Source organism: Microcaecilia unicolor, chromosome 10 (genome assembly GCF_901765095.1).
Source record: "Microcaecilia unicolor chromosome 10, aMicUni1.1, whole genome shotgun sequence".
Classification (NCBI taxonomy): Eukaryota; Metazoa; Chordata; class Amphibia; order Gymnophiona; family Siphonopidae; genus Microcaecilia; species Microcaecilia unicolor.
In genome coordinates this window covers 143,306,174-143,325,398 of record NC_044040.1, presented here as the reverse complement: position 1 = coordinate 143,325,398, position 19,225 = coordinate 143,306,174, and the positions used below count along the sequence as shown (strand labels likewise).

At 46.8% G+C, this 19,225-nt stretch overlaps 1 protein-coding gene across 1 annotated transcript in view; it reads right to left on the bottom strand.

Annotated features, from left to right (window-relative positions):
- Nucleotides 1-10,803: 10,803 nt before the first annotated feature.
- The window catches only part of EFHD1 (EF-hand domain family member D1), a 160,809-nt gene continuing 152,387 nt past the window's right edge, over nucleotides 10,804-19,225 (bottom strand). The window contains exon 4 of the mRNA XM_030216940.1: nucleotides 10,804-11,108. Within this exon, the coding sequence (XP_030072800.1) occupies nucleotides 10,974-11,108 (135 nt within the window). The 3' untranslated portion in view covers nucleotides 10,804-10,973. The remainder of the gene's footprint in view (nucleotides 11,109-19,225) is intronic.

The window sequence follows — 19,225 nt, the reverse complement described above, 5'->3', positions numbered from 1 at the left end:
GGCATACAAGCGGAATTTGCGCTCTGTAAACAAAGGCTGTCGAATGTGGAAGATTCGGTTCACAAGCAGGAGAGCTCCTGTAAAGCCCTACAGCAGCAAGTCGACCGACTCGAAGCAAAGCTGGAAGACCTCGAAAATAGGGCTCGCCGGAGCAATATTCGGATGGTGGGGTTGCCTGAAACAATCAGAGAAGGAGAACTGAGATCATTTTTGGAAACTTGGCTCCCCACAGAACTGAAGCTCAATCTGTCGACAGGCCCGCTGCGAGTGGAACGAGCCCACAGATTGGGGCCTGTGAGGAAGGAAGACTCGCGCCCCAGAGTAGTGATATTTAAAGTGTTGAATTTCGCCCACAAACAAGACATATTTCAAGCGCTCAGGAAATCAGGACAATTGAAGTACGAAAATTCAGTTGTGCGCTGCTTTCAAGACTTTTCAAATGCGGTGTCGCAGCAGCACAAGGCATTCTGAGATGTATGCCAGCTGTTGTTTTCAAAGAAGATACAGTTCGCCTTGCTTTACCCTGCATGTTTGAAGATTTGGCATCAGGGATCTCAGTGGTTTTTTACCAAGGCAGATGAGGCGCTGAAGTTTGTACAGCAAGATCTGGCTGCTGAGGGCCCGGCCTGATGATCCTATTTATCAGAATCATAGGACCTGGACATAGGTTCTAGGGGGCCTGAACTGGTATGCACCTGGTATGAACCTAGGGCAAGATGATAGTTTATTTTTTTTCTTTTTGGATAAGGTGGTGTATTCTTATTCTATATGTACAGTTGTCAAGTTGGCTTAATAAGGGGGGGGGGGGGGAGGCAGAGGGTACATGACATCTTTTGGTTACTATATACAAGAGGGTAAGACCTAAATATACTAGGGAGTGGAGATGTATGGAATGTATGTAAAGGTTTGAATAATAAGATGAGAAAGCGGGGATGCATGTTTCTTTTCTATAGGGGAGGAGGGAGTTCGCGTGATTGGGCTCAGGTGGGGTCATGAGGGGTTATATGTGGTCGGGATGGGGAGTTGGGAGGGGGGGAGGTTGAGGAGATGTGTGATCATAACTTGGTGGAGTGGTAGCTGGAGTGAATGGCAGTTGAGGGGATGTCTAATGGCTGGGAGACATCCCCTTGTGTTGTTGAGAAGTAACAGCTTTCTCAGAGAGATAAATGAGTACTGGCTTTATGGGTTCACTTAAACTTTTTTCATGGAATGTGGGGGGCATCACCTCACCCATAAAGCGTACCAAAGTACTCCAAGCGTTGCAAAGGCAGAGGGCTGATGTGGCTTTCATACAAGAGACACATTTATCCTCAGGAGAACATGCAAAATTCAAACGAAGCAGGGTGGGATCCTTAGTGGAGGCCCCTGCGGTAGGGAGGAAGGCGGGGGTGATGATTCTTTTTCGAAAAGGTATCCCACTTCAGCTTAAGTCGGTAAAGACGGACCCCAATGGCAGATGGGTTCTGGCTGAGGTGGTGCTTGCTGGCCGCCACTTAGTACTGTGTAATACATACGCCCCTAATGTGTTCAGTGCAAGTTTCTTTCAGGCCCTGATTGGGAGACTGTCTCCGCATGTGGGGGGGGGGAAATAATCTTAGGAGGAGATTTTAATTTAGCATTTGATTCTCTAATGGATCGTTCAAATCCGAGTGTCCAGGGTTCGGGGGGCGGTTGTAGGGCACTATTGTCACTGTGTAAGACTTTGGAGTTAGTAGATGTGTGGCGGATGCTACACCCATCTGAAAAAGATTTCACTCATCTCTCGCGAGCACATGGCTCTCAATCCCGTATTGACTATCTGTTTGTATCCAGATCTCTATTTTCTCAGGTGCTAAAGGCGGAGATAGGGCCCTATGCGGTATCTGATCACGCTCCGGTTTGGCTGCTTTTGGTCGATAAGGCGAGAGGCCTGAGCAATAAGGTATGGCGTTATCCCCTCGAGCTCGGGCGTGATTCAAGATTTCAAGCCTATCTGGAAGATAGATGGGAAGATTATGTGTATCATAATGGAGAGCATGTGGATCAGCCAGCCCTTTTTTGGGAGACAGCAAAGGCTGTGTTGCATGGGGATATCATTTCTTATGTGGCGCAACACCGAAAGGTGAGAGACGGGGCAATTGTCTGACTGGGGGCCTTGGTGCAGAGGCTGAGGAGAGAGTATGGGCGCTCCCCCACGTTGGGAAAGAAGGAGGCACTGCTAGGGACACAGAAAGAGTTAAACGAACTGTTACATCAGAGAGCGGTTAAGACCCAAGCGTATTATAAGTTTCGCTTGTTCCAACATGGCAATAAGGTGGGAAGTTTGTTGGCAAGGATGATACACAAAAAGGGGGGTGTTCACCAGGTGTTACAATTGAAGGCAAATGACGGTCGAATGGTAAGAGCAGATAGAGATATCGCAGATACATTTGGTAGGTTCTACAAGGCGTTATATGCTGCTGATCCAGACGTAGAATTGGATGGTGATCTGTATTTGGACAATCTGGATCTACCTCAGCTCTCCGCTGGTCAGAAGAGGCGGTTGAATGGGCCCTTTACTGAGGGAGATTTAATGCTGGCCCTGCAACAGAGTGCGTTACACAAGACTCCGGGACCGGACGGGTAAAGGGTTGAATTTTACAAACAATTTTTTGAAAAGGTCAAAAGGCCGTTAATATCTTTGTTTAATTCAATGGTGCTTACTCAATCGATCCCAGATACTTTTAAAGTGGCTCAGATTGTTGTGATTCCCAAAGCGGGGGAAAATGCGGTGGAGCCGGAGTCTTATAGGCCTATTTCTCTCCTCAGTGTTGACAAAAAGTTATATGCCAAGGTCCTAGCTAACAGGTTGGCCATGGTTCTCCCATCATTGGTTGATGAGTCCCAGGTGGGGTTTGTGAAGGGGCGGACCGCGGTTAAAAATGTCAGATCTATTTTAGCATCTTTAGAAGTTGTGGCTCAGAAACGCCTCTCCTCCCTCTTAATCAGTTTTGACGCAGAGAAGGCGTTCGACAAAGTGAACTGGTCATTCATGTTTGCCGTGTTGGACCAGTTTTTTCTAGAGGCCATACAAGTTCTGTATTTGGAGCTGCGGGCATATGTGTGGGTGAATGGAGAGTGTTCGGAGCCCTTTTGGATTTACAGAGGGACAAGGCAAGTTTGTCCCCTGTCCCCGCTACTGTTTGTTTTGTCTCTGGATCCCTTAATTTGTGAATTGAGACACCATCCTGAGATTAAGGGTGTACCAATCGGGAACTCGGAGTTTCTCCTTTTGGCTTTTGCAGATGACTTACTGGTGCATCTAACTGAGCCACATGCCTCGTTGCCTGCTTTGTTGGAACTTTTTTGGGAATATGGAGATTTCGCGTTGTTTCGGCTTAATTACAATAAGTCTCTTGTGTTACCTTCCATGGATAGTTTACGGCAAGAATGGGGGTCGGAGTTCCCGCTTCGATGGGCTCAGGGATCCTTTAAATATCTGGGGTTACATCTATGCGGGTCTCAGAACTATACCATTTGAATGTTTCTAGACTGTTGAAGGCTACAACGGAGCGGTTGAGTGCGTGGATGTCATTGCCGTTGTCACTCAGTGGGCGGATCCAGTTGTTTAAGATGGTGGAATTCCCCAGATGGGTTTATCTGATGCAAATGCTGCCCATTTACTTAGCTAAGAGAAACCTAACTGTGTTTAAAAAGGCGATTAGACGCTTTTGCTGGGGTGGAAAGAAAGCAAAGCTTCCGCTGATTATGCTGCAGGGGTCATGGAAGGAGGGTGGCCTTGGACTACCAGATTTAAGGCGTTATAATTGGGCTTGTCTTTTACGATATTTTGGAAACTGGTTTTTGGCGAGAGATGAGTACCTATCTAGACGACTGGAAGGTCAATATTATGGACCATGTCATTTTCATTTTTTGATACAAGCCCCGGGTAAGCTGATCCCGACTACATTGCGAAATAGCATCTTATTGACCCCGATGAGGCACCTTTGGAGAGATATGATGCGCATGTTTGGGTTGAGTAGATGGGTGTCGGATGTCCTCCCCATCCAGGGGAATTTGTCGTTTCAACCGGGTCTGGAAAATGAGATATTTCAGAAATGGGCACGGCAAGGTATAACTAGATTGGAACACGTGTTAAATTTGCAAGGTTCACTGATGAATCTAGGAGCCCTCAGCATGGGTTTTGATATGGGGGGTACCTTCGCTTATGCTCAGCTGAGACACTACATTAACTCATTAAATAAAGTGGCATTGGGGTCTCGACATTGTCATATTTTGCGGCAGTTCTTCCATTTGGTACTGAGGGAGCGCCTTTCCATCTCGGGTTTGCATAGGGCGTTAGGACAATACCTGGCCCGACCGGACCGGGAGTCAATTCAGCAGAGATGGGCAGGAGATTTACTGCGGCCGCACCTCTCCTTAGATTTCAAGGTTTTGATATCCAGAATACCTAGCTTGATGGGGAACGCAGGCTTAAGAGAATGTCAATACCGGATTCTGCATAGGGCCTTTTTAACAAAAGTCCAGATTTTCAAGATGGGGGGGGGGGGGACATCTACGCCTTTGTATGAGAAATGTGGAAGACTCCCGGGATCCTTTTTTCATTGTGTATGGGAGTGTTCCAAGGTGAGACATTTTTGGAATTCCATTGTCCAGTATTTGGAATCACTTTTGGGATCGAGAGTCATGTGCTCCCCGATGGGGATTCTGTTGGATAAATATGAGCTTTTTATCTTCCAAGGCAGAGCGGCCCGCCAATTGATTCGGAAAGCTTGCCTGATAGGTAAAAGGTTGATTATGAGTCAGTGGGTTGGGGACTCCCCCCCCCCGGATTTCTGGCATTGGAGGAATAAACTCCATGAGCTTCTGCTGTTTGAAAGGAGAGGTGTGGGTTGTTCCTCTAAGCGGCGGAGACAGTTTCTGGAAATCTGGGGGCCATATATACACAGCTTGTCCACCAAAGGGAGAAGCTTGGTGGTAAATTCACTCTAGGCACGATGAATTGAGTGGCCCATTCACTCAGTGTAAGGTTGTGGGATTGGGCATCTCCTCAGGGGGGAGGGTGGGAGAGGGGGCTAGGGGAGGGGGAGGGGATGTGATATTATGCATGTGTTCTTTAGGTTAATATTCTTGCATAACAATGATGATGTCCAGAGGGCACAGGGAATGGAGATGGGGGTAGGAGGAAGGAGTGGTGGGTAGATTTAAATTTCCTGATGATAAATTGTCTTTCTTGTAACTATGCAGGGGCCCTGGTTGTCTGTTGGCTCCACTTGGAATCTTGTACTTGTTTCCTTTTGAAATGTTGACAACTATAATTGAGGAATATAGAAGGTAGGGGAAGGGAGACAGGGAGGTAACACTAGATAAAAGTAATCTTAAGACACAATGTATAATAATTGTTCCGGTTTGAATTCAAAATTTTTTTATTTTGCTGTTCTTGCTTTTATTGTTTAATATTAGAACACTATTGTGTGGTTTTCAGATAATAGGATTGGGGGGGAGGTGGGGAGAAAATTGAAAAAACAGTTTGATGATGGAACTTCCAAAGACATTTACATAGTTGTGTTTGGTCGACACAATTACTCATGGTTGTTTTTTCTTTATTAAGTCATGTATAACCTGTTATCATCATCAATAAAATTGTTGAAACATAAGTTTCTTTTCCAAACTGGTCAAATCCTGGGTCAATTTTTGGACTCAAGGGCACGATGCTTTACCCAAATCCACAATTAAACTCCATAAACTATCAAGGGTGACTTCAGTTTAGATATATATGAAGGAAATAAGGTCATTAGTACCTCAGGTTCTTTGTTAGTAGAAGAATCTTTCTCCATACTTACAGCTCCTACCTCCCCCACAATATCAGATGAAACGGCTTCAACCTCTCCTGGTGAAGCTAATGGCTCCAGGCTCCTCCAAGCTCCCTTGGGTTGATTAAGTGCCTCTCATCTCTCTTCTCCTGCCCCACCCTTGGTTAGCAGGGGTTTGAGACACTGACAATGGAGAGCCGCTCCAGCAGGCTGCCCTCCAGTGTTCCAGGAATCCCAGCCCTTTGAAAATAAGAATCGAGAATGCTGGTACCAGAAGGGAGACTTTGCCGCTGAGAGGCTGCAGAAGTGGACCAGCCCCTTCTTTTCGGCATCACAGCCAAATTTCCAGAAGTCACAAAGAACTGGCGTGAGCGTCAGATGTAGACGGCAGCCATCTTGGATCTCTATAGAAAATAAGTAATTAAAAAACCGAAACGCCTTGATTGCCTACTACTACTACTATTTAGCATTTCTATAGCGCTACAAGGCATACGCAGCGCTGCACAAACATAGAAGAAAGACAGTCCCTGCTCAAAGAGCTTACAATCTAATAGACAAAAAATAAAGTAAGCAAATCAAATCAATTAATGTGAACGGGAAGGAAGAGAGGAGGGTAGGTGGAGGCGAGTGGTTACAAGTGGTTACGAGTCAAAAGCAATGTTAAAGAGGTGGGCTTTCAGTCTAGATTTAAAGGTGGCCAAGGATGGGGCAAGACGTAGGGGCTCAGGAAGTTTATTCCAGGCATAGGGTGCAGCGAGACAGAAGGCGCGAAGTCTGGAGTTGGCAGTAGTGGAGAAGGGAACAGATAAGAAGGATTTATCCATGGAGCGGAGTGCACGGGAAGGGGTGTAGGGAAGGACGAGTGTGGAGAGATACTGGGGAGCAGCAGAGTGAATACATTTATAGGTTAGTAGAAGAAGTTTGAACAGGATGCGAAAACGGATAGGGAGCCAGTGAAGGGTCTTGAGGAGAGGGGTAGTATGAGTAAAGCGACCCTGGCGGAAGATGAGACGGGCAGCAGAGTTTTGAACCGACTGGAGAGGGGAGAGGTGACTAAGTGGGAGGCCAGCAAGAAGCAGATTGCAGTAGTCTAAACGAGAGGTGACAAGGGTGTGGATGAGGGTTTTGGTAAAGTGCTCGGAAAGAAAGGGGCGGATTTTACGGATGTTGTAAAGAAAGAAACGACAGGTCTTGGCGGTCTGCTGGATATGAGCAGAGAAGGAGAGAGAGAAGAGTCAAAGATGACCCCAAGGTTTCGAGCTGAGGAGACAGGGAGAATGAGAGAGCCATCAACAGAAATAGAAAATGGGGGGAGCGGGGAGGTGGGTTTGGGGGGGAAAATGAGAAGCTCGGTTTTGGTCATATTTAATTTCAGGTGGCATTGAGACATCCAGGCAGCAATGTCAGACAAGCACGCTGAAACTTTGGTTTGGATGCAAGGTGAGATATCAGGGGTAGAAAGGTAGATTTGGGAGTCATCAGCATAGAGATGGTAGGAAAAGCCATGGGATGAGATTAATGAACCAAGGGAAGAAGTGTAGATAGAAAAGAGGAGGGGACCAAGAACAGAACCCTGAGGTACGCCGACAGGCAGAGGGATAGAAGTAGAAGAGGATCCACCAGAGTGAACACTAAAGGTGCGGAGGGAGAGGTAGGAAGAGAACCAGGAAAGGACAGAACCCTGGAATCCAAGTGAGGACAGGGTATCGAGAAGTATGCTGTGATCGACAGTGTCAAAAGCAGCGGAAAGATCAAGAAGAATGAGTGGAATATTGACCTCTGGATTTAGCCAGTAATAGGTCATTGGAGACTTTAGTAAGCGCAGTTTCGGTTGAGTGGAGAGGGCGAAAACCAGATTGTAATGGGTCAAGAATAGCATGTGAGGAGAGAAAATCAAGGCAGCGGCGGTGAACAGCATGCTCAAGTAATTTGGAGACTCCTCAGCCAGTCAGGTTTTCAGGATATCCACAATGAATATTCATGAGAGTGGAGGCAGTGCATGCAAATGTTTCTCATGAGCATTCATTCTGGATATTCTGAAAACCTGACTGGCTGGGGTGCCTCCAGGACCAGGTTTGGAAGCCAGTGGCCTAAGTCTTCATAGCCCTTGACTCAATACTTGATGGAAGCCTCTCAGATAGCAATTACAGCCATGAATCTTAAGATAATTATCTACTGACCTTGCACAGCGGGATGGTGCAGTTTTTACTTCTTTTGGGGAGAATGGCTGTTTGTGAACTGCCGTCTTCAAGTCTTGCCACAGAGTTTTTATAGAATTCAGATCTAGACTTTGACTAGATCGCTCAAGGACATTTTCTGGCAAAGCCACTCCATTGTTGCTTTTGTTTAGGATCATTGTGTTGCTGAAAGGTGAATTTTGTCCCCCGTCCTGGTCCATGGCACACTAAAATAGATTTTTTTTTCCAGGATTTGCCTGTACTTTGCACCATTCTTCTATCCCTAGATCTACAAAAGCCTCCTATCCCACTGCTGCAAAGCAGTCCAACAGTATAAATGCTACCACCCACCATGCCACCTTATGGAGATGGTGTTAGCAAAGTGATGTAAAATGCAGGACATAACACTAAATATTGGGGGGAGGGGGGTCAATATTCAAAGTGATTTAAATGGCCAAGAGAAACTTGTGTGGGGCTACCTAGGGATATTCGGCAGCACTTAAACAGATAGTGCTACTGAACATTCTAACTGCCTATGCCAAAACTGGCTAGTTTGTGGGCATTCCGAAGGTGGAGTTAGGGTGCAGCAGAAACTTAGCTAGTTAGTGGTGATTTTCAGTCTACTAACCAAATAAGTAACCACATAAAATTAGGACAGCAAAACAGCTGTCCTAACTTTATGCGGCGAGTTAACAAGGCATCATTCTGAATATTAGCAAGCGTCCAGTTAACTTCCAGGTCAGCGGTCATACCCAGATATTCAGTGTTGGAAGCCATGCATGCCTTGGCATTGAATATCCGGGGTTAAGTCAGCTCATGGCTGGAAGCAGCTTATAAGCCACTCACTGCAGCAAGCTGAATATAGACCCCCGAGTGACCAAAAGGTTCTACTTTGATCTCATCAGACCACAAAACCCTCTCCCTACATGCATGCAGTGTCCCATACTCATCTGGCAACCAGCTTGAAGAAGAAGTAGAGGACGGAGCAGCAGATATCAAACACGATCAAAAAGGTACAGAAAGGTGTTCTTAATGGACAGATAACCCAGCATCCACCTGAAAGAATTAAATTCCAGAAAGCGAGGGGATGCCAAGAATGTGCAGAGAACATCAGAAACCCCCTTTGTTTATAATGTATGCCAGGAGGAAAACATGTACTATGTGCCAAACAAGTTACTGTATTTGAAGTTTCACAATAAAGAGATTTTTGGAACACCATACCTGTGCAGAGTCTCTGTGGCAACTACAAGAATGGACATTTTGGGCCCTGAAGTTAAAATATTTCCAACTCTTCCCCCCTCCCCAGCAGAGAATCCATTATTACTGAAAGAGCGAGTCAGGACTTGGTATTGTTTTAAATAGCTCCCCTGCTCAGTGAGTGCCTGGGAGAGAGGTTACATGAGGCAGTGGTTCTCAACCCAATCTTTGGGGTACACCCAGCCAGTTAGGTTTTCAGGATATCTAAAATGAGTATGCATGAGAGAGATCTGCATACCAAGGAAGCAGTGTATGCAAATCTTTCTCATGCATATTCACGGTGAATATCCTGAAAATTCATCTAGCTGGGTGTGCTTCAAGGATTGGGCGGAGAACCACCAATATGAGAGATTATAGAAGAGTTTCCTATAGAAAAACATTATGCACTGCCTGGTTTGCTGTGTTTATATATGTATCTCCTCAACAATAGCAATGTTTCTTTCTTTTCTCACACCCATGATACCACTGGTTGCCATGATTCTCATTTGGTATCCCCACCAAAATTCATTAGTATCTATTTTTGACATTGATTGCAATAGAAAACAAGCCAAAATCAAAATTAGTGGAAGAGATGCAGAATCAACTTTATTGAGAAGAATAAAATCAAAACCAAAGTATAAAAACAATTTGTTATAAATACTTTACTACAAAAGTGTGATTTTATACAAGAATTAAATACTATAATTTGTGTAAATTTATATACAGTTTTAGTATTAGCATTTTTTCACTGCTGTTAGAAATTCCTAAAAACACAGTTAAGCAGTTTAGTTTTTCCACTTTCACTTTAAGGCACAAGTGGTGAAGAAAGACGTGATCTCAAGATCAGGGATGTGGCAAGTATTGGCCATAAATCTTTCTGCAGAGAGAGAGGAACTCAGGGGGTACAGAAGGTACACAAATAAAAATTATTCTTGCCACCTTAATGGCAACGGGCCAGTACATGGTCACAAGCACCAACAGATTTCTTCAATTTGTTTTTCCACCTCAAGTTTCAAAGGTTTATTAAGATCAAGTTTTGTGATCCAATAAACCCCTTCTCATGAGAAAATCAATAGATAAAAGGCCAGGTTCATCTTCATGATGGTAGATTGCCATCTCAATTGGCAATCCATGGCACTCTGTAGAGTCTCTTTAGCTCTTTTGATGAGATGGATAGAAAAGGAGTGGCTGTGAATAAATGAGTTGTGTGCAGTCACCAAGTCTGTTTTGCCACAGTAGGTGGGCAACAAATGATAAAAGATGCAGGAGTACCATATAAAACGTACTGAACTGACACAATGTGTAGGCAAGGAATGATCACATTATGAGTTGTGTGACTTCTCTTGTGACATAGGGGCCCTTTTACCAAGTTGCGGGAAAAAGGGCCCTGCGCTGGCAGCAAGGGCCATTTTTCCCACATGACAGAGCCCTTTTTACTGCAGCAGGTAAAAAGATCCCAGGCACACATGGCCATGCGGTAAGAGAACTCTTACCGCATGGCTATGCGATGGGGAGCCCTTACCATCACCCACTGAGGTGGTGATAAGGGCTCCCATGCTAACCCAGCAGTAACCAGGCAGCGTGCGGCGATGCCCGATTACTGCCAGGTTATCGCCATGCAAGCCATTTCCAGGGGTTTTCTTTTTCCCCTGGAAATGGTGCACGCTCGGGGGGGGACTATCGCCAGTGGCTGCGTTGGGCTGCCGGTAGTCCCAAAAGAGCGAGCGGTAAGCCCTCTCTGTAAAAGGGCCCCATAGTGAGTAAAGAGTTATTGTGCAAATGTTGATTTCAGGTCCTTGAAGGCTGCTCTGCGGTTTCTCTTCTCCTCCTCCTGCCTTTTTCGTTCATCTTGCTCTGCTTTGATCTCTGCTTCAAACTTGCTGCCAAAGGACAGGGCTTGGACCTGATTGTACAATAGGTAAAAACAACTGGTGAGATTATTCATGGAAAGAAAGACTTCTCTCTACAGAATGGTTCTTAAATCTGAGGTCTGCAGACAGGAGGGAGATTTTAGAAAAATGACACTATGCAAATCTACTTTAGTCAAATGTATGAAGATATATTCAGGAGCATTGTGAACATTTTGGAATCCAGAACTATTTAGGGTTCTCAAACTATTGCCTAAATATGAAGCAGTCATAGGTATTATCCAGTTATGGAAGTTGTTTTAAGGTTTCAAATCAGAACATTTGTTTATTCAGTGGCCATGCAGAAGCCAGAGCTAGAGAATAGGAGGGAGTCTGGTATCATTTTAGCCATACTTGGGTAAGGGCAACATTCTTCCTGCTAACCTTTAAAAGTATTTCATTTCATTTATGAAACCTTTAACTCACCTATACAGGGATGTAGCAACCATTGAATGAGCCTGGCAAAATGACCAGTGCCGCCCGATGGTAGGGACCACCTGCTGTTGCACTCCCCCCCCCCCCCCCCCCCCAAGTCCTGGAATCTCACCCCTACTGCAGATCCCAGCATTTCTTCCCCTCCCCTCCCCAGGTCCAATATCCCCCTGCAACTCTCAAAACCTGTGGCGGGTAGCTGGCAAAAGAAGCGAGGTAGACAGACTGCCTCCAGCCAATTTATTTCAAAATTTCTTATATGCCATCTCTCTACAAATCTAGGCAGCGTACAACAAAACATACATAACAAAATCTGACATAAATATTAAAATCCTTAAAAAAAAACCCCAACAACTTGAGGCCGATTTTCAGCCTGCAGGAGTTAGACCAGCTAATTCCCAAGGTCATCGCTCAGCCTGGATGTTCAATGCAGGAGAAGATCTGGTTTATTTTTGGCCGGTTTCAAGATAACCGGCTACATCGATATCCAGACTTAGCTGGTTATCTTGAAACCGGCCAAAGATATTGTAAGTTTTCACTCAGCCAAATATGGACACTAAACTAGCTTAAAAAACAAAAAAAATCAGCGGATAACCGGTTACATCACGCAATATAACCAGCTATTCGCTAGCTGGTAACTGGAGATATTCAATGGGGGATAGCCAGTTATCCCTCCACTGAATATTGGCAGATAGCCAATTAAGCGCTATTTAACCAGTCAGCAGCTGTTCTAACTGGTTAAATAGTGCTGAATATCGGGGGGGGGGGGGGGGGGGGGGGGGGTGGAATAAAAATAAGAAACATTATGTAATCAACAAAATGCCTGCTGAAACAAATAGGGTTTCAACTGTTTTGAAAAGAAAGCAAGGATTCTATGAGGGGCATTTTCAATATGATGTCTTCATCCAATTTTGGATGTTATGCGAAAAAAGTCCAAAAATCCAATAGCAATCATGGCCATTTTCAAGCCTGAAAAATGTCCAACTTTTTGTTTCGAAAATAGCCATTTGCTAGACTCTTTGTGCTCGGTGCATCTATATTTCTGGACCATTAAAAAAAAACACGCAAAAACAAGACATTGGGATGTATGGGGGCCAGTATTCTTACTTGACTGGCCACACATACAACCCAGCAGAGCAGTGAGGCACCCTAGGGAGCACCACAGTGGACTTCATATAAAATGTCCCAGGTACACATCTCACCATTGCCCCCTTTTCTCCGAGGACAAGCAGGCTGCTTGTTCTCACGACTGGGTGACGTCCACAGCAGCCCCACAGAAGAGAAATCTTCCTAGCAACAAAAGTTTGTTAGAGCCTTCAAGCTTTTTTCTCCGTGTCTTTCTTTTTTTGCTCAGTTTGAGCTGTTTTTCTTTTTTTTTTTTTTAAGAGTACCCCTTATATTTTTTAGGTTTCTGTCCCTTCTTAAGTTTCTTTTTGTTGCCGCTGCGGCCCTCTTAGGCCATGCGTACGCGCTTCTCATTTTTGTGCCCTTCTTTTTTGGCACCATCGAGAACTTTGACGCCGCTATTTTTCCGTCCATGACATTGAGGATTCCCAGCAGCTACAAGAAGTGCGGTCGGTGCAGCCGGGCAATCTCAAGTACCGATCCCCATGCATGGTGTATCCAGTGCCTTGGGCCCGATCATCGCCCAGACGCATGTAAGTTGTGTATCAGCCTTAAAAAGCGGACACAGGCGTCGAGAAAAGCTGAGCGGGACCATCTGTTTGGAGCTTTGCCCGGTACTTCGGCATCGATGTCGGTATCGAGGTCGGCGGCATCGATGTCGGCACCGGAGATGACATCGGGAGCGCAGGTAATGGCTGTCCGGAGACCATCTCACGCTGGGAGCAGTGAGCCGTCGAGTGGGTCTCCACCTGTCTCGATAGCGCCTGCTGTGCAGGCCCATCGGGACCGACCTCTTTCGGACCCGACCCCGAGGAAGCGTGTGGATTCCACGTCCTCCTCGTCGGTACCGAGGAGTACCGATGCCATGCCTTGAGTGAAGGCTAAGAAGCATCGACATCGGTCTCCTTCTAGACACGGTACCTGGAGCTCCGGGACATCGAAGGATTCGGCACCCGAGAAGCGTCGATGCAGGAAGGACCACTCGCCCTCCATTCAAGAGGTGTCGGTGCGTCGGTCATCGGACAGCTCGGTACCGCCTCCTCGCCCTCTGCACATTCTGCCTCCGACTCCTGCACCGGTTTCACAGCCTTTCCCAACAGACAATTTGGACGAGCACCTCCGAGCCATCCTTCCAGGTCATCTGGATGGGCTGCTGCGCCAGTCTGTGCCGGCACCGGGGGTGCTTGCGCTCTCGGTACCGTTGATGGAAGCGCCGGCTGGCTCTCCGCCCGGGGTGAGGTCTTTGACGCCGGTGCCGCTTGCAGCATCGGCTTCGGCTGCCACCCAGGTCGACTCCCTGTCGACGTCGTTGGAAGGAGCTTCATTGCTGCCGGCACGGGAGTTGACCTCGATGTCGTCATCAAGGACGTGGTTCCTTGGAGTCGAGACGGGCCCGGTTTCGGACTGCAGTTCGAGAACTTTTGTCCGACACCGAGGAGGAGGCCTCGTGGGGCGAAGAGGAGGATCCCAGATATTTCTCGTCTGAGGAGTCTTGTGGTCTTCTCTCTGATCCCACTCCTTCACCAGAAAGAAAGCTTTCTCCCCCAGAGAGTCTCTCTTTCTCTTCATTTGTCCAGGAAATGTCTGTGGGCATTCCCTTCCCTGTGGTAACTGAGGATGAGCCCAGGACTGAGATGCTCGAGGTCCTTGACTATCCTTCACCACCTAAGGAGTCGTCCACTGCTCCTTTGCATAATGTCCTTAAGGAGACATTGCTCAGGAACTGGATGAAACCAATAACTAATCCCACCATTCCCAAAAAAAGCTGAGTCCCAGTATCGGATTCACGGAGAACCTGAGTTGATGAGGACGCAGTTACCTCTATGGTTGTGGATTCCGCTCTCAAGAGAGCCAGGAGTTCTAGGGATTTTGCCTCGGCGCCCCCGGGACGAGAATCTAGAACCCTGGACTCTTTTGGGAGGAAGGCCTACCAGTCCTCTATGCTCATGTCCAAAATTCAGCCTTACCAGCTCTACACAAGCATTCATATGCGGAACAATGGGAAGCTACTGGCGGACAAGCTCCCTGTGGAGCACGCCAGGCCTTTTCGGGAGGTGGTCAGGCAGCTGAAGGCATGTCGTAAATTCCTGTCCAGGTGTGCTTATGACACTTTTGATGTTGCATCCAGGTCCGCTGCTGAAGGTATAGTGATGCGCAGACTCTCATGGCTGCGTGCATCTGACCTAGACAATCGGACCCAGCAGTGACTTGCGGATGTCTCTTGCCGGGTGGATAATATTTTTGGTCGAGTAGGTGGTTGAACAGCTCCACCAGTGGGAAACCGCCCTTGACAAGCTCTCCCACCGGGCGCCTTCAGCATCTACCTCAACAGGTAGACGTTTTTTTCCGGGGAAGGAGGAGTGTTCCCTATACTTACAATAAGCGTAGGTACACTCCACCTTCCTGACAGCCTTCTCAGGCTCAGCCCCAGCGCGCTCGTTCGCGTCAACAGCGTGCACCCAGACAGGCCCCTGCAGCTCCCCAGCAAAAGCAAGGGACGGGCTTTTGACTAGCTCCAGCTAAGCATAGCCACCATAAAAGTACCTGTGCCGGACGATCTACCGGTTGGGGGGAGGTTAAAATTTTTTCACCAAAGGTGGCCTCTCATAACTTCCGATCGGTAGGTTCTTCAAATAGTCCGGTTAGGGTACTCCCTCAATTTGATTTCCAGACCTCCAAATTGTCCACCGGGGGCTCAATCTTTCAGCTTCCAGCACAGTCAGGTACTTGCAGAGGAACTCTCCGCCCTTCTCAGCGCCAATGCGGTCGAGCCCATTCCACCCAGGCAAGAAGGGCTGGGATTCTATTCCAGGTACTTCCTTGTGCAAAAGAAAACAGGGGGGATGCGTCCCATCCTAGACCTAAGGCCCTGAACAAATTCCTGGTTCGAGAAAAGTTCAGGATGCTTTCCCTGGGCACCCTTCTTCCCATGATTCAGGAAAACGATTGGCTATGCTCTCTGGACCTAAAGGATGCTTATACACACATCCCAATACTTCCCGCTCACAGGACGTATCTTCGATTCCGTCTGGGGACACAGCACTTCCAGTATTGTGTGCTGCCCTTTGGTCTCGCGTCTGCACCCAGGGTGTTTACAAAATGCCTGGCGGTGGTTGCGGCGTCGCTATGCGGACTGGGGGTGCATGTGTTTCCTTACCTCAACGACTGGCTGGTAAAGAACACGTCCGACACAGGAGCTCTACAGTCCATGCAGATGACTATTTAACTCCTGGAGCTACTAGGGTTTGTTCTAAATTATCCAAAGTCCCATCTTCTTCCGGTTCAAAAACTAGAATTCATAGGAGCTCTGCTGGACTCACAGGCGGCTTCATGCCTATCTTCCCGAGGCGAGGACAGACAACCTTCTGTCTCTTGTTTCCATGGCCAGAGCTTCTCAGCAGCTCACAGCTCGGCAGACGTTGAGGCTTCTAGGCCATATGGCTTCTACAGTTAATGCAACTCCCACGGCTCGTCTTCATATGAGATCGGCTCAATGGACCCTTGCTTCCCAGTGGTATCAAGCTGCACAGAATCTAGAGGATGTGATCCAGCTGTCCACCGACTTTCACAATTCCTTTCGGTGGTGGACGATTCGATCCAATTTGACTTTGGGACGTCCTTTTCAAATTTGTCAGCCACAAAAAGTGCTGACAACAAATGCATCCCTCCTGGGGTGGGGAGCTCATGTAGATGGGCTTCACACCCAGGGAGCTTGGTCCCTCCAGGAATCGGGTCTTCAGATCAATCTCCTGGAGTTGCGAACGGTCTGAAACGCTCTAAAGGCTTTCAGAGATCGGCTGTCCAATCAAATTATTCAAATTCGGACAGACAATCAGGTTGCCATGTACTACATCAACAAGCAGGGAGACACCGGATCTCGCCCCCTGTGTCAGGAAGCTGTCCAGATGTGGCTTTGGGCTTGTCGTCACGGCATGTTTCTCCAAGCCACGTATCTGGCAGGTGTAAACAACAGTCTGACCGACAGACTGAACAGGATAATGCAACCTCACGAGTGGTCGCTCAACTTGGGCGTAGTCCGCAAGATCTTCAGAGCGTGGGGCACCCCCTCGGTGGATCTTTTTGCCACTCAGCTCAATCGCAAGGTCCCCATGTGCAAAGGGGAAAAGGATAGTGATAGGAGTGTACTACCGTCCGCCTGGCCAGGACGGACAGACGGATGCGGAAATGTTAAAGGAAATCAGGGACGCAAACAAACTGGGCAACACAATAATAATGGGGGATTTCAATTACCCGCATATAGACTGGGTTAATGTAACATCTGTACACGCAAGGGACATAGGATTTCTTGATGAAATCAAGGACAGCTTCATGGAACAGCTAGTTCAGGAGCCGACAAGAGAAGGAAAAATACTAGACTTAGTCCTTAGTGGTGCTCATGATCTAGTGCAGGGGGTAACGATACGAGGGCCGCTTGATAACAGTGATCATAATATGATCGGTTTTGATATTGGCATTGAAGGAAGTGAAACTAGGAAATCAAGTATGCTAGCGTTTAACTATAGAAAAGGTGATTACGACAAAATGAGAAAAATGGTGAAAAAAAGACTGAAAGGAGCAGCTCGCAGAGTAAAAAACTTGCATCAGGCGTGGATGCTGTTTAAAAACACCATCCTGGAGGTTCAGGACAAATATATTCCACGTATTAGAAAAAAGGGAAAAAAGACTAAACGTCAGCCGGCGTGGCTAAACAGTAAGATAAAGGAAATCATTAGAGCCAAAAAACAATCCTTCAGAAAGTGGAGAAGAGAACCAACTGAAAGTAACAGGATAGATCATAAGGAATGCCAAGCCAAATGCAAAGCGGAGATAAGGAGGGCAAAAAAGGACTTTGAGAAGAAATTAGCGTTGGAAGCAAAAATACATAGTAAAAATTTTTTTAGATACATTAAAAGCAGGAAACCGGCCAAAGAGTCGGTTGGGCCGCTGGACGAAAATGGTGTTAAAGGGGCGATCAAGGAGGACAAAGCCGTAGCGGAGAAATTAAATGAATTCTTTGCTTAGGTCTTCACCGAGGAGGATTTGGGGGGGACACCGGTGCCGGAAAGAATATTTGAAGCGGGGGAGTCGGAGAAACTAAACAAATTCTCTGTAACCTTGGAGGATGTAATGGGTCAGTTCAGCAAGCTGAAGAGTAGTAAATCACCGGGACCTGATGGTATTCATCCCAGAGTATTAATAGAACTAAAAAATGAACTTGCGGAGCTACTGTTAGAAATATGCAATCTGTCCCTAAAATCGAGTGTAGTACCGGAAGACTGGAGGGTAGCCAATGTTACTCCGATTTTTAAGAAGGGTTCCAGAGGAGATCCGGGAAATTATAGACCGGTGAGTCTGACGTCGGTGCCGGGCAAGATGGTGGAGGCTATTATTAAGAATAAAATTGCAGAGCATATACAAAAACATGGACTGATGAGACAAAGTCAGCACGGATTTAGTGAAGGGAAGTCTTGCCTCACCAATCTAATGCATTTTTTTGAGGGGGTAAGCAAACATGTGGACAATGGGGAGCCGGTTGATATTGTATATCTGGATTTTCAGAAGGCGTTTGACAAAGTGCCGCACGAAAGACTCCTGAAGAAATTGCAGAGTCATGGAATCGGAGGTAGGGTATTATTATGGATTAAGAACTGGTTGAAAGATAGGAAGCAGAGAGTAGGATTGCGTGGCCAGTATTCTCAGTGGAGGAGGGTAGTTAGTGGGGTCCCGCAGGGGTCTGTGCTGGGTCTGTTGCTTTTTAATGTATTTATAAATGACCTAGCGATGGGAATAACTAGTGAGGTAATTAAATTCGCCGATGACACAAAATTATTCAGGGTCGTCAAGTCGCAGGAGGAATGTGAACGATTACAGGAGGACCTTGCGAGACTGGGAGAATGGGCGTGCAAGTGGCAGATGAAGTTCAATGTTGACAAGTGCAAAGTGATGCATGTGGGTAAGAGGAACCCGAATTATAGCTACGTCTTGCAAGGTTCCGCGTTAGGAGTTACGGATCAAGAAAGGGATCTGGGTGTCGTCGTCGATGATACACTGAAACCTTCTGCTCAGTGTGCTGCTGCGGCTAGGAAAGCGAATAGAATGTTGGGTGTTATTAGGAAGGGTATGGAGTCCAGGTGTGCGGATGTTATAATGCCGTTGTATCGCTCCATGGTGCGACCGCACCTGGAGTATTGTGTTCAGTACTGGTCTCCGTATCTCAAAAAAGATATAGTAGAATTGGAAAAGGTACAGCGAAGGGCGACGAAAATGATAGTGGGGATGGGACGACTTTCCTATGAAGAGAGGCTGAGAAGGCTAGGGCTTTTCAGCTTGGAGAAGAGACGGCTGAGGGGAGATATGATAGAAGTGTATAAAATAATGAGTGGAATGGATCGGGTGGATGTGAAGCGACTGTTCACGCTATCCAAAAATACTAGGACTAGAGGGCATGAGTTGAAGCTACAGTGTGGTAAATTTAAAACGAATCGGAGAAAAACTTTTCTTCACCCAACGTGTAATTAGACTCTGGAATTCGTTGCCGGAGAACGTGGTACGGGCG